At 48.8% G+C, this 14,570-nt stretch overlaps 2 protein-coding genes across 2 annotated transcripts in view; one reads left to right on the forward strand and one right to left on the reverse strand.

The window, feature by feature from the left end:
- The window catches only part of LOC144669333 (testis-specific serine kinase substrate-like), a 30,505-nt gene extending 21,091 nt beyond the window's left edge, over nt 1–9,414 (forward strand). Inside the window, exons 8-9 of the mRNA XM_078531696.1 lie at nt 625–765; nt 9,212–9,414. Coding sequence (XP_078387822.1) covers nt 625–765; nt 9,212–9,365 — 295 coding nt within the window. The 3' untranslated portion in view covers nt 9,366–9,414. The remainder of the gene's footprint in view (nt 1–624; nt 766–9,211) is intronic.
- The window catches only part of LOC144669307 (carnitine O-palmitoyltransferase 1, liver isoform-like), a 534,090-nt gene that overhangs the window by 344,054 nt on the left and 175,466 nt on the right, over nt 1–14,570 (reverse strand). The gene's annotated exons all lie outside the window — the stretch shown is intronic.

Genomic DNA, 14,570 nt, shown 5'->3' on the forward strand with positions numbered 1-14,570 from the left:
CACTTGACTGATTCCCAGGATGAGGGGTTTATCTTATGAGGAAAGGTTGGACAAGTTGGGCCTGTATCCATTGGAGTTTAGAAGAATGAGAGGTGATCTTTTTGAAACATATAAGATCCTGAGGGGGCTTGACAGGGTGAATGCTGAAAAGATGTCTCCCCTTGTGGGGGAGGCTAGAACTAGGGGACACAGTGTAAAAATAAGGGGTCTCCCATTTGAGACAAAGATAAGAAGAAATTTTTCACTCAGAGGGCCGTGAGTCAGTGGAACTCCCTTCCCCGGAGAGCAGCGGAAGCAGGGTCAATGAATATTTTTAAGGCAGTGGTAGATAGATTCTTGACTAACAAGGGAGTCAAAGGTTATTGCAGGCAGGCGGGAATGGTCATGAGGCCACAATCGGATCAGCCGCCATCTTGTTGAATGGCAGAGCAGGCTCGAGGGGCTGAATGGCCTACTCCTGCTCCTAACTCATATGCACGTTCATATGTACGAAATATCAGTGATCGGCCAACTGTGCTCAACCAACGGCAGTTCGAGGAGAGAAAGTTTAACAAAAATTTACCCTGTGGTAACTTGCTGGCAGAGCTCAAAATTGTTCTGTTTTCCATCTCTTCCTGGCATTAGCTCAAAGAGGATGTTTTCAGCTTTTGATCAAATCCAAGAGAACGTCTACAATTTGGGCCACATCAAGCCATTAATTGAGAACATCCAGAAGCTCTTGGAGAGGAGAAAAAACCAGCAGAGTATTGAGGAAAGATACTTAAGGTCAGTCAACCCGAATTATTTACAAATAAATATGGTTCCCTTCATAATGCCTGAGCCTTCTGTCCAAAAACTCCCTCCACGTTCTACTGGAAAGGATTGATACCAGACTCTGTTTCTTGAGAATAATCCTAAACCCAACAATAAACCTCATTTTAAGAGGCTGGAAATGATGGGTGTGGTATTATTGTGTTCATGCTCGATGCACTCTTTCCACCCCCCCTCACCCTCTCCATCATTTTAACAAAGGCATGAAAATACATAGGCTGACACTAGGGTTACCAGCCCTCCAGGATTGGCTTGGAGCCTCCAGGAATGGAAAATCAATCTCCAGGACACTGCTGTGCGTTCAACCCTGGAGACAAAAACATCATCCGGTCATAAAAAGAGATTGATTTTGTTTGTCATTTTCTTTGAACATTTTTCTTTGCCGGTTATAAAAATATTGAAAATAGGGGGGAAAAGGCTGTGTGACTGACAGTCAAGCATCATCCAATTGGGTGATGAGTCTTTTTGCGTTCCAGTTGGCTTAGGGAGGCCGTACATCACAAGGATGGATGTGTTGGCCAACTAATGGCTGGAGTGTGAGGATAAGTCATATGGTGAAACCTCCAGGAATAGTTGGCAACCCTAGTCAACACATTGTTAAAACAACAGATGCGATGAGTGCATTAATCATTCAACAGCAATTCGCATTTATAGAGCAAAACAAAAGAAATATACTGCGGCCGCTGGAAATCTGAAATAAAATCAGAAAATCTCAGCAGGTCTGGCAGCATCTGTGGAGAGAGAAACAGAGTTAGCATTTTGAGTCCAATATGACTTCTTCGGAACTGAGAACCCTTCGGAGAATGGAACTCTTCTTCAGTTCAAAAGAAGTGTCATTTGGACTTGAAATGTTCGCTCTGTTTCCCTCGCCACAGATGCTGCCAGACCTGATGAGATTTTTCCAGCATTATCTGTTCTTATTGCATTCATGTAGCGCCTTTAGTGTAGTAAAACATCCCAAGGCGCTTTGCAGCACCGTTTATCAGACAAAATTTTACACCAAGCTACGTGGGGAGATATTAGGACAGGTGGCCGAAAGTTTGGTCAGAGAGGTAGGTTTTTGGGGCGTCTTTAATGAAGGAAAGAGAGATTTGTGGATGGAATGGGCAGCTGAAGGCACAGCCGCCCACACTCGAAGGAAATCGAGGATGCTCGAGAAGGCCAGAATTGGCGGAACGCAGAGAGGGCCAAAAGGCTGGAGGTTACAGAGACGGTGAAAGATGAGGACACGGAGAGATTTGAACATGAGGTGTTAACATTACTTGCAATCAATTTCAGATGTCATGGAATGAAGTGACATTTGTCGTCGCCCAGGTCAGTAATTGGGAATTATCTGTAGAATCTTATTCAGATGGTTGCTCGTAGGCAATATTTAACAGACAGCAAGCATGTAGCTGAGTGAGAATCCTGGAGAGTGGCCATTGATAGTGCAACAGGTAGAGTGTGCTGGTCTCACCCCATGTGTGAATAATAGTCTATAATTAATTGTATCTTCTTCATAATGAGTGGTGAAAGTGAGTGTAATTACATGTTATATATTAATAGAAAACATTTGCAATAAACTCAGTTGGGGTGATGATAATTACTGCGTATCATTGAGTAGAAATATCACTAACACATGGGCCTCCATGGCAGATGTGAATGAGCTATTTAATTCTCGACAGTGGCCCATCAGACTACTCAACAGAGTCACTAATGTCCTTTAGGGAAATAAATCTGCCATCCTTTCCTGTTCTGGCCGACTAGTGACCCTAGGCCCACACCAACGTGGTTGACTGGGAGTACGGGGGAGGACGGGGTAACAGGGGAGAGGATGGCAACTGGGGAGGTAAGCGTAAGCGGAGTGGAAGGTATAACGGAAGGAGTTCGGAGCGGGGAAGGAGTGCGGAGAGGTGAGGGAGTCCAGGGAGAAGAAGGAGTACGAAGAGGGGAGGGAGTCCGGGGAAGGAGGAAGGAGTGTGGAGAGGGGAGGGAGTCCGGGGGGGAGGAAGGAGTATGGAGACTGGAGGGAGTAAGAGTGAAGGAAGAAGTAAGGGTGGAGGAAGGAGTTGGGAGGGGGCAAGGAGTAAGTCTGGGGGAAGAAATGAGGCTGGAGGAAGAGGTAAGGCTGGAGGAGGGAGTCGGGAGGGGGGAAGGACTAAGGGTGGCAGAAGAAGTAAGGGTGTCTGAGGGAGTCAGGAAGGGGGAGGGACTAAGTGGGGGTGGGGGGCCAGGGGAGGGGGATGGTGGCTGGGAGGCTAAGGGGAGGAGGAGGTTCCAGGGGAAGAGGTCTGAAGGGGGGAAGGTGTTCCGGGGGGAAGGAGTCCAGTAAGAGGGAGGGGGTTCCAGGGGGGAAGGGGCTCTGGGGGTTGGGGGGGCAAGGGATTCTGGGGGGAAGGCGTCCGGAGGGAAAGGGATTCCGGGGGGAAGGCGTCCGGAGGGGAAGGGGTTCCGGGGGAGAGGCGTCTGGAGGGGGAGGGGGGTACCGGGGAGGAAAGGGACCAGAGTGGGGAAGAGGTTCCAGGGGGGGAAGGGGACAGTGGGGCGGATGTCCAGGGAGGGGCTTCATGGGTCCATGACTGCGCTCTGGGGAGCGAATTGAGGATGGGTGGGGTATGAGGGAATGGTGAGAATGACCGAGGGCAGAGCGAGGTGATAGGATGGGAGGGTGAGGGTTTGACTGCAGTGGTAGAAGGGGCGGCGAGAGTGGTTGGTGGGGACTTGGGGTCAGACACGGACACTTGAGGGTGGGAAGGAGGAGGTCGGGAAGGTGGGTGGGGGTGGGATTTTAGGGAAGGAAGGGAACGTGCACGTTCATCTGGACATTCCCGAAGGAAAAGGGTTGTGGCTGGTAGGTCACGGAGGGGAGGTGGAAGCTGATGCCCAGCGCTGGGGTCAATTGTGATGGGGGAAAGGGAATGGGTGACTGGGGGAAAGGGAAAGATGGGGGACCGCACGAAAAAGCGAATCCAGACCATGCTGTCCAAATCGAAAGTGGAACGACAGACATGGTGGGCGAGATCAGGTGCTGTATGGGAGTGTGATCATTGGTTGGGTGGAGATGCAGGTCAGCTCAGGTGGACAACTGAAAGCGAACCCCAGCAGGCATCATTCAAAATGCTGCGGACACTGAGGTGAGTATGATACGTGAAGGATCCGCGTGCATGGAGAGTGCTTCCCCGAGGCTCCGATAGGCCCTGCTCCACACACACACACACACACACACACACACACAAACACTTCTCCCTCCAGAATCAGTCATTGGCCAGCTGCACTCTCTGTGGTGACAGAGGATGAGGTTGAGGGGGTCACTGGCAAAGGGGACTTTGAGGGAGAGGACAGCCTCTGAGATTCCTGATGGATGACCCAGGGGTGTCCAGCTGCCGCTCCTCCTCCCTTCGGGTGCCTGGGGGCCCCGGCCTGACTCCTTGAGGGGAAGGAGCACCTGGAGGGGGTGTAGAGGTGCCCCGTTTCCCTCTCGCGTTGCCATTGCAGGAACTCACCCATGGGTCCCGCGATGGAGTGCAGGTCTGTGCGCATCTCCACGTCCTGCTGGACCAGGGTCTCCATGGCTTCCTCCATCCTCCCCATGGAGACCTCCATACACACACATGTGGGCACCACTTCATCAGAGAGCGGGCAGACACACTTCTCCGACTCGTGAGCCACTCTGCTGAGGGCTTCCAACAGCTCTGCGTGATGTTCCCCCGCCTTCTGCTGACTCTCCAGAGTGAGCTGGAGGCTCATCATCTGACTCGGGCCTCACAGACGCCTCTTCCCCAGCAGCCCTCCGAGTGCCGGGGAGCTCGGCTGAACCTGCCTCCTCCTGCTGTGGACACGTGTCCGTGTGGTGACCCCCAGGTTGTGAACCCAAGCCTGCTCTAGATCTAGGTCCCACCGAGGCGTGTGTCTCTGCGCTGGTGGAGGTTTTGGGTAAGCGCTGTGACGGGTCTTCCAGGCTGCTTATTTCCAGCTATTCAATGGAGGAGGTGTCCTCTTGGCTGGAGGTGAGGACCTGGATGGAGCTGAGGGTCTGGCTGGCAGAGGGTGTTGGTTGCTTGGCAGAGCTCCCTGTGAACCAAAGTAGAGATAAGTAGGGCATGGCAGCAGAGTCAAAAGCAGGAGAGAGAGAGAGCACTCACAGTTACAGTGAGAGAGGGATATTCTCAAGGGATCCCCACAACCATCACCCACCCCCAGGCAGGGTCCATGTCCTCACCAGTCAGTGCAATGGCTTGCTCCTCAAAGTGAGTGAGGGGCCTAATGTGGGCCACTCCACCCCTGGTCTGGGACCTCTCTCTGCTGATGTGAGCCAGCTTCTCCTGCATGAAAACAGATGGAGAGAGTGTGAGCAGGACACAGGGCACTGAGTGGAATGTTTATGTGGTGAGCGGAGCCATGGACGGGATGAGGATGTGAGCTCCAGGGAATATGAGCCTGATGGGGATGTGAGGGTGTGTGTGAGAGTTAGTGGTGTTGTCCCTTGAGGTGTGAGATCCCTGTGGATGTGTGACGGGTTTGTGAGTGTGTGAGTTGAGAGTGATGAGAAGGGTGAATTACCCTGGTGGAATGGATGAGACCATTCATCCTGTAGTGGCACTGGGTGGCTGTCTTCTTTTGCAGAGCATTGGCACTGACCACCGCTGCCAACATGCTGGATTGGTGATACCACTGCCCCTCCTGTGGCCAGAGCAGGGGTAGAGGGCATCGTGGCAGGCCTCCACAGCATCCACAAGGTACTTGAGGAACGCGTCACTGAATCTGGGGGCTGCAGTCTTTTTGCCTTTCGGGGCCGTCCTGTCTCCCGTGCAGTAGTCCTGGGCTGGAAGCGCTGAGAGGTGTGAGTGGGGCTGGAATTTAAATATGGCGCCCGGTGTGACGAAGCAGCGAGGTGATGGTGTGGCGGGCGAATGAGAGCCCACCTGCCATGGAAATGGCGTGTTTCCCAGGAATGCATAATTAATGCAGCGGATTTGGGACGATACGGCGTGAAAAGCCGCCATTGCGGCCAGCAGGTAAAATGTCGTTTGATCCGTTATCGCACTTAGTGCAAATCCAGGATGATTCCGCCCCCTGTCTTGTCTTGGAAGAGTTACTGGGTTCTGGTTACACAGGACCATTGAGTCTCCCAATACCCCATCCAAGTGGCCATGTTTGAGCCTGGAGGGCACTGGCACATTTGTCTTGGTACAGGCCCTTACCAGCTGTCCTCATCTGAAATCCAAACAGTCACCTTTCCAGTAGAGCTCACGCCTCAGGGAGAAGTGGCAGGACTTTATACCAACTGGGTAATAAGCTTCACATATCAGTACACAGACTGGGGTCTCAATCCACCTCTCAGGGAGATACATGTACACTGACTGTCTCAATCCACCTCTCAGGGAGATACATGTACACTGACTGTCTCAATCCACCTCTCAGGGAGATACGTGTACACTAACTGTCTCAATCCACCTCTCAGGGAGATACATGTACACTGACTGTCTCAATCCACCTCTCAGGGAGATACGTGTACACTGACTGGGGTCTCAATCCACCTCTCAGGGAGATACATGTACACTGACTGTCTCAATCCACCTCTCAGGGAGATACGTGTACACTGACTGGGGTCTCAATCCACCTCTCAGGGAGATACATGTACACTGACTGGGGTCTCAGTCCCCCCTCTCAGGAAGATACGTGTACACTGACTGAGGCCGCAGCCCCTCTCAGGGAAGTATCTGTACACTGACTATCCTTAGGCTCTCCCTCTAAGTTATCTGTACAATGACTAAAGTCCCCGCATTCCTCTCTTAATAAGATATCCTGATAAAAACCTAAGGACCCTGCTCCATCGCTTGTCCATAATTGGATAAGTCTCTTGGAAGCGGTTTTGTATATGGCCGCCTCTGGGAAGATTGAGGCCCATCTCCCACCATGGCCACTTCTGGGTTCCCAACCTGGAATTGAGGCCGACAACAGGATTGTGACCCAATCAGGTCAATTCAGCAAGTGTTGACTCTCTCTCTCTCTCTCTCTCTCCACAGATGCTGCCAGACCTGCTGAGTATTTCCAGCATTTTCTGTTTTATTGCAAATTTCCAGCATCTGCAGTATTTTATTTTTCCTTTTTTTTTGGTGGTGAGGCTGCTCTGCATTGATTTGGCCACTTTACCTCCGAATACCAAGCCAAGTGTTTTTGCCCTTAAACGAGGGCGAGATTTTCCAGCCCCGCCCCCCCGCCGGGATGGTCCGGTCCTGCCAAAGGTCAATGGGCTTTTGGTTGACTTGCCACATCCTTCATGGTGGGTCCCGGCCCAAATCATTTGAAGAGTAAATCTTTCTTTTCAAGATGACTCTAATGCCTCCCTTTCTCTCTCTCACTCACTTGCTCTTTCTCTCCCTCTCTTTCACGCTCTCTCTCACACATGCACACAATCTCTCTTTTGTTTCTCTTCCTCTCTCACTCACTATCTTTCTTTCCTTCTCTTTCTCTCTCTCAAGCTTTCCCCCTCCCTCAATCACTCACTCTCTCTCTGACCTCACTCTTTCCCTCACTCTCCCTCACACTCTCGCTCTCTCTCCTTTTACTTTCTCTCTATACTCTCTCACACTTTCTCACTCTCTCTCACTCTCTTGCTCCCACACACACTCTCTTCTTTGTCTCATTCTTTCTCTCTATGCTCTCACATGCTCTCTCACATGCTCTCTCTCACGCTCTCTCTTCCTCTCTCTCTCTCTCTCTCTTTCCCTCTCTTTCTCTCTCTCTCTTTCCCCCTCTCTCTCTCTCTCTCTCTCTCTCCCTCTATCTCTCTATCTCTCTGTCTCACTCCCTAGAGGTTTGTGCAGGGATTAGCTGAGCCACAATGACTAGCACGATCCCAGCTTGATCCTCTGACTGTGCTGGGCGAACTGACCTTGGTTTGTGTGGTGATAGAGCTGAAATTGGTCAGTACTCCAGGATTAGGGATGGAAATTTAAAAATCAGCCCATGTTCTTGCTCCAATTTGCGATCTGATGACTGCGGTTGGCTAGGGCTGAAACATGATCACCAAGCTTTGCTACTACACAGATTACCACCGGTGTACACCAGGGGTCCAGGAACATCCAACTCAGCTGCCGCTCAGCAAAAGCAGATGAAAAGATAATAATGCATTTGTCAACAATGCTCCACCATGCAGCTTTCTCTTTAGGGAACAGTTTGTGTACAAACATCTCCAAAGAAATGGGCAAAGAGATTACAGTCAGTGTACAGATATCCCCCCTGAGGGAGAGAGACTGAGGGACTCTTGTCAGTGTGCAGATAATTCCTTGAGAGACTCCAGTCAGTATACAGGAATAGAAACACAGAAACGTAGAAAATAGAAGCAGGAGTAGGTCATTCAGCCCTACTGAGCCTGCTCCATCATTCACTATGGTCATGGCTGATTCTCTATCTCAAAGCCATACTCCCGCCCTCTCCCCATATCTCTTGACACCGTTAGTGTCTGTAAATCGATCTATTTCCTTCTTAAATATATGCAGTGACTTGGCCTCCACAGCCCTCTGTGGTAGAGAATTCCACAGGTTCGCCACCCTCTGAGTTAAGAATTTTCTCCTCATCTCAGTCCTAAATGTATCCTGAGACTGTGACCCCTTGTTCTAGACCCTCCAGCCGGAAGAAACATCATCCCTGCATCCAGTCTGTCCAGCCCTGTCAGAATTTTATACCTTTCAATGAGAAGGCACCCCCCCACCCCGAGAGAGGCAGGGACTGAGATGCCAGTCAAGTGTACAGATAGTCCCCTGCTGGAGAGACTTGAGATTTTTTTATTATTATTTTTTAAATTCTTCCATGGGATGTGGTCATCACTAGCAAGGCCAGCATTTGTTGTCCATCGCTAGTTGCCCTTTGAGGGCAGTTAAAAGTCAACCACATCGCTGTGGGTCTGGAGTCACATGTAGGCCAGACCAGGTAAGGATGGCAAATTCCCTTCCCTCAAGGACATTTGTGAACCTGATGGGTTTATAGGCAACCGATGATGGCTTCATTATCCAGATTTTAAGAAATGAATTGATTGAATTTAAGTCCCACCAGCTATCATGGTGAGATTTCAACCCATGAGAACATTAGCCTGGGTCTGTGGATTACTAGCCTAGTGGCCTTGCTACTACACCACCATATCTCCCAGGGATGCCCACTTGTGTATAGCTACTTCCCTGAGAGAGGCCCTGAGTGACTCTGGTCACTGTACAGATATCGTCAACAGCCCAAAATGAACACAGAGTGGGCATATGGGGTTAGGGCACCTAACCCTCCCACCCCAAGGATAAACCAGCAGGGACTGTGTGGGCCGAATGGCCTGTTGTAATTTCCATGATGCCACCCCCAGTAATTGGTAGAATCTCGATTCGCTGAGATGGCGCAGATTTTTTCTGACTCTTCATTTTATTTGAAATTTCAGGTCCATTAATGAGAGGTCGATGGAAGGTGAGGTGCTGCAGCAAATGGTGGATCAGGCAGTGCTGCCATTGGTGGAACGGATTCGCAGGTGTCACCATCCATTTGTCTGTAATGAGTGCAGTGGGAACTGCAAACATAAGATGATAATGCCTTGAAGAGGGCTTTCTGCATTTAATTGTAAATTAAAAACAGTTTGCTTCCCCATTACGAATCTGCATCATTCTCTCGAAACACAAATATACCCACAAAGGCCCCAGAGTTAATGCCCTGAGGTGCGGGGTCAGGGCTAGCACTCTTACCTACAAGCCAGAAGGCTGGGGGTTCAGATTCTTCTGGAGCTTACAAATCTTGGCTGATGGGTTCGGTGTTAGCGCTGAGGGAGTGCTGACCTGTCAGAGGTGTCGCCCGTCAGTTGAAATGTCAAGCTGAGGTTCTATCCATTCCCTAAGACGGATGTAAGAGATCCCGTGCCACCATTTTGAAGAAGAGCAAGGGGGTTCTCCTTGGTGTCTTGGCCGTTATTTAACCATCTGCCAAATTAGCTAGTCATCAACTCATTTCTGTTTGAGCTTGCTGTGTGCAAATTGGCTGCTGCATTTCCTGACAGTGACTACTCTTCAAACAAGTTCTGCATTGGCTGTAAATCTGGGGTCATGAAAGGCATGGGTATAGTGACTTTCCTGATCTCAGACAGGATGAGCTGTAGAGCAATATGATTGAGAATCAAACCTGGGTTTATATGGGTCAGTACCACATCATGTGGTGCCTGCTCATTGTGGTTTCTCTGGTAGTTGGAAAGCAGATTAGGCACAGAAATTTGAGTGAACAGTGTTTAGTTTTCCCCAGTTCTGCCCTGGTCTTTTTGCTTTATCTGTTCTTTCTTTCATTGCACGTGGACATCGCTGGCTAGGTCAGAATTTGTTACCCATCCCTAGTTACCCATGAGAAGGTGGTGGTGAGCCGCTTTCTTGAGGCATTGCAGTCCATATGTCGTTGGTACACCCCGTAGTGCTATTAGGAAGGGAGTTCCAGGATTTTGACCCAACGACAATATAGTTCCAAGTCAGGATGGTGTGTGACTTGGAGGGGAACTTGCACAGGAATATAGGAACATAGGGGCAGGAGTAGGCCATTCAGCCCTTCAAGTTTGCTCCGCCATTTGATAAGATAATGCTGATCAGGTTGTGGTAGCAACTCCACTTTTCTGTCTGCCACTCCCCCCCATAACCTTTGACTTCCTAATTGTCTGTCAAAAATCTATTCTGCTCAGCATTGAATACATGCGATGACCCAGCCTCCACTGCCTTCTGGGGTTGAGAATTTCACAGGCCGACCACCCCCTGAGAGAACAAAATTCTCCTCAGGCAGAATTTAACGGCTCCGTTTCGGCGGGGACAGGGCCGTAAAATGCGGCGAGACATTATAAACCCCATTGACGACAGCGGGAACATAAAATCCCCATGTCGTAAAATTCTGCCCCTCATCTCTCTCTTAAAATGGAGATTCTGAAACTATGTCCCCTTGTTCTAGTCTCCCCAACAAGAGGAAACATCCTCCCAATATCCACTCTATCAAGTCCACTCAGGATCTTATATGTTTCAGTAAGATCAGCTCTCATTCTTCTAAACTCCAATGGGTATAGGCCCAAACTGTTCAACTTATCTCCGCACGATAAGCCCTTCATCTCAGGAATCAGTCAAGCGAACCTTCTCTCAACTGCTTCTAATGCAAATATGTCATTTTTTCAAATAAGGAGACCAAAACATACGAATCAGGAGCAGGAGAAGGCCATTCAGCCCCTCGAGCCTGCTCCGCCATTCAATAAGATCATGGCTGATCTGATTGTGGCCTCAACTCCACTTTCCTACCTACCCCTGATAACCTTTCACCCCCTTGTTAATCAAGAATCCACCTAGCTCTGCCTTAAAAATATACAAAGACTCTACTTCCATCGCCTTTTAAAGAAGAGAGTTCCAAAGACCCACTACCCTCTGAGAGAAGATAATTCTTCTCGTCTCCGTCTTAATTGAGCGACCCCTCATTTTTAAACAATGGCCCCTAGTTCTAGATTCTCCCATCAGGGGAAACATCCTCTCCACATCCACCATGTCAAGACCCCTCAGGATCTTAAAGGTTTCAATCAAGTCACCTCTTACTCTTCTAAATTCCAGTGGATACAAACTTAACCTGTCCAGCCTTTCCTCTTAAGACAACCCACCCATTCCTGGTATTGGCCTAGCAAACCTCCTCTGAACTGCTTCTAAAGCATTTGCACCTTTCCTTAAATAAGGAGACCAGTGTTGCACAGTATTCCAGATGTGGTCTCACCAAAGCCCTGGACAGCTGCAGTAAAACTTCCCTCCTTTTATAATCGATTCCCCTTGCAACAAATGCCAACATTCCATTTGCCTTGCTAATCACTTGCTGTGCCTACATACTAACTCCAGGACAATCAGATCCCTCGGTACCGCCAGGCTCTGCAATTTCTCCCTATTCAATGGTATACAACTTTCCTTCTGCCTGCCAAAGTGGTCAAGTTCACATTTCCCCCTATGATCATTCATCTGCCAAATTATTGTCCATTCACTTAACCTATCTATGCCCCTTTGCAGACTCCTTAAGTCATTTTCCCATGCATCTGCTGCCCTTGTCCTCCTAGCTGGGTAAAAGTCGTGGGTTTGGAAGATCGTGTCGAAGGAGCCTTGGTGAGTTGCTGCAGTGCATTTTGTAGATGGTACACACACTGCTGTCACTGTGCGCCAGTAGTGAAGGCAGTGAATGTTGAAGGTGGTGGGTGGGGTGCCAATCAAACGGGCTGCTTTGTCCTGGATGATGTCAAGCTTCTTGAGTGTTGTTGGAGCTGCACTCATCCAGGCAAGTGGACAGTATTCTATCACACTCCTGACTTGTGCCTTATAGATGGTGGACAGGCTTTGGGGAGTCAGGAGGTGAGTTACTCACCACAGGATTCCCAGCCTCTGACCTGCTCTTGTAGCCACAGTATTTATATGACTGGTCCAGTTCAGTTTCTGGTCAGTGGTAACCCCCAGGATGTTGATAGTGGGGGATTCAGTGATGGTAATGCCATTGAACGTCAAGGGGCGATGGTTAGATTCTCTCTTGTTGGAGATGGTCATTGCCTGGCACTTCTATGGTGCAAATGTTACTTGCCACTTGTCAGCCCAAGCCTGGATATTGTCCAGGTCTTGCTGCATTTGGACATGGACTGCCTCAGTGTCTGAGGAGTCGCGAATGGTGCTGAACATTGTGCAGTCATCACTTCTCATTGTTTCAGTCACAGAGCTTCAATCTCTGCTTTTAAAATGTTTATTCCCCTCAATCATTAATTAATCATCGCTGGAGAAGCAAACAACAATTAATCTTGGCCCTAATCAGGCACCTGATCGAATGAAAGTCAAAAAACCAGGGGCGGAATCTTATGGCCCCGTAAAACGTGGAGAGCCGGTCAAAACTCCATTGGCTTCGGCCGGACTGGACAATCCCGCTGGCTGGAGGGGCCATAAAATTCCATCCAAAACCTGTCCTAGCTTTCTGCCACTCTTTCACCCTCAGAGCTATTATGAAAGAAAGACCTACATTTATATATCGCCTTTCACAACCATCAAAGTGCTTGACAGCCAAAGGTAAGGCTGGCATTTATTGCCTATCCCTCTTTGCCCTGAGAAGGTGGCGATGGGCCTTCTTGAACCTTGAGATACCCTGAGTAGGAACAGGGTTGCGCACCAGAAATTGCTGATATCCCCAGACACTGAGCTGAGTTTTAGCAGGTCTGTGATTTCCCACTCGTTCCTTGGCTAGGATTTTCCAGCCCTGTTGTGTCGGGACGCTCCCTGGGGGATTCGGCAGCCCAGCCGAGCACCCATCGGCATTCGGTGGGACCGGGCGATCCCGGCAGTGGGTGGGGCTGGAAAATCCTGCCCCTTGTGTTTACCGAGATTCCTGCCATTAAATAGCATCAGGGAATGTAAATTTGTCTTTTAATTCACTCGCACACATGATCATGAGCAAGATGCCGGGCAAAGAGGAACAAAACATGACCTGCGATGCCTCAACATTTAAAGCCCACATGCCACTACCTGGAGATCTGATCTTCACACTGTGTATCTCGAGATCTATAGTAACTCAGGTGTGAAAACCAGGATATATCTCATTCCCTAACCTGGTATCTCTGCTTCTAGCTAAACGATAAGTTCTATCTACCCTACAGCTTAAAGTTCAATGTGTATCTTTGCAAATGTTTGTTCACTGTCCGGGACTACTTCAGTCAAGGAATGCCACATGTGTTGCTACAAGCCCTTAGTATCACCAGCCGCCACTTTCATATCAAGTACAGAATGATCGAATGATGCAGCAAAGGAGGCCATTCAGCCCATTGACCCTATCTCTTTGAGAGAGCTATCCAATTCGTCAGGAGGTCTTGTGGGTAGCGTCCCTACCTCTGGGCCAGAAGCCCTGAGTTCACGCCCCACTCCAGGACTTGAAGGCCTCGGAAGGTGTGTTCATGACGTGGCCAAACAGGTTGATTGTCAGCCTGTAAATCCTTCCAATATGCCTGACATAAGTGGTAAGAGCAAGAGAGTTTTCTGGTCAGCCATAAGGCAACAGCAAACCACTGCAGTACTTTGCCAAGCATAATCATGGACCGATCCAATGGAAGTCCATGGTCGCCAATACCCTCCTAGGGCCTGGTACCTGGAGGAGGAGGAGGATCCTATTAGTCCTATTTCCCTTGCTCTTTTCCCTCTACCTTTCAGATTGTTCCCCTTCAAATATTTATCCATCTCCCTTTTGAAAGTTATTACTAGTTAGATAGATGGACAGTTGGATAGATAGATAGATAATTGGATAATTGATTAATTGAAAAATCAGGTACTGAGCTGTGATGATCGTGTAAATTAAAATAAGTAAGCATAATTTATAATTGAGTTATAGGCAAGCATTAAAATAAAAACTATAGTATAAAATAATAAAAGGATTGCACAATTATGAATGTTTCAGTGTACAAATAATTATAATACGATATAAAATGCAGGTCTCTTTAATTTACAGAGTAAAAATGAAGCGTCTACAGCAGCAATGTTTTGTATTAAAGTCCATAGATCACATGTTGTCAGGTTGAATTCATTAAATTCATTAAATTATTTATTGTATATACTTGAGTAATTGTCAATCTCGTGTAAAAGTAGACCCCCAAATTTTTGCCAAAAAATCCTTAAATTTTCAGATGCCTCTATCCACTAATCATTAAAACTGTACTCGCGAGTGCCAGCTCTGTGCAATCCCCCCTTGCACCAAGACTCAGGCCAAGGGCTGGGAGGCATCAGCGTGACATTTTCCAA

The sequence above is a fragment of the Cetorhinus maximus genome, chromosome 29, assembly GCF_964194155.1.
Source record: "Cetorhinus maximus chromosome 29, sCetMax3.hap1.1, whole genome shotgun sequence".
NCBI lineage: Eukaryota > Metazoa > Chordata > Chondrichthyes > Lamniformes > Cetorhinidae > Cetorhinus > Cetorhinus maximus.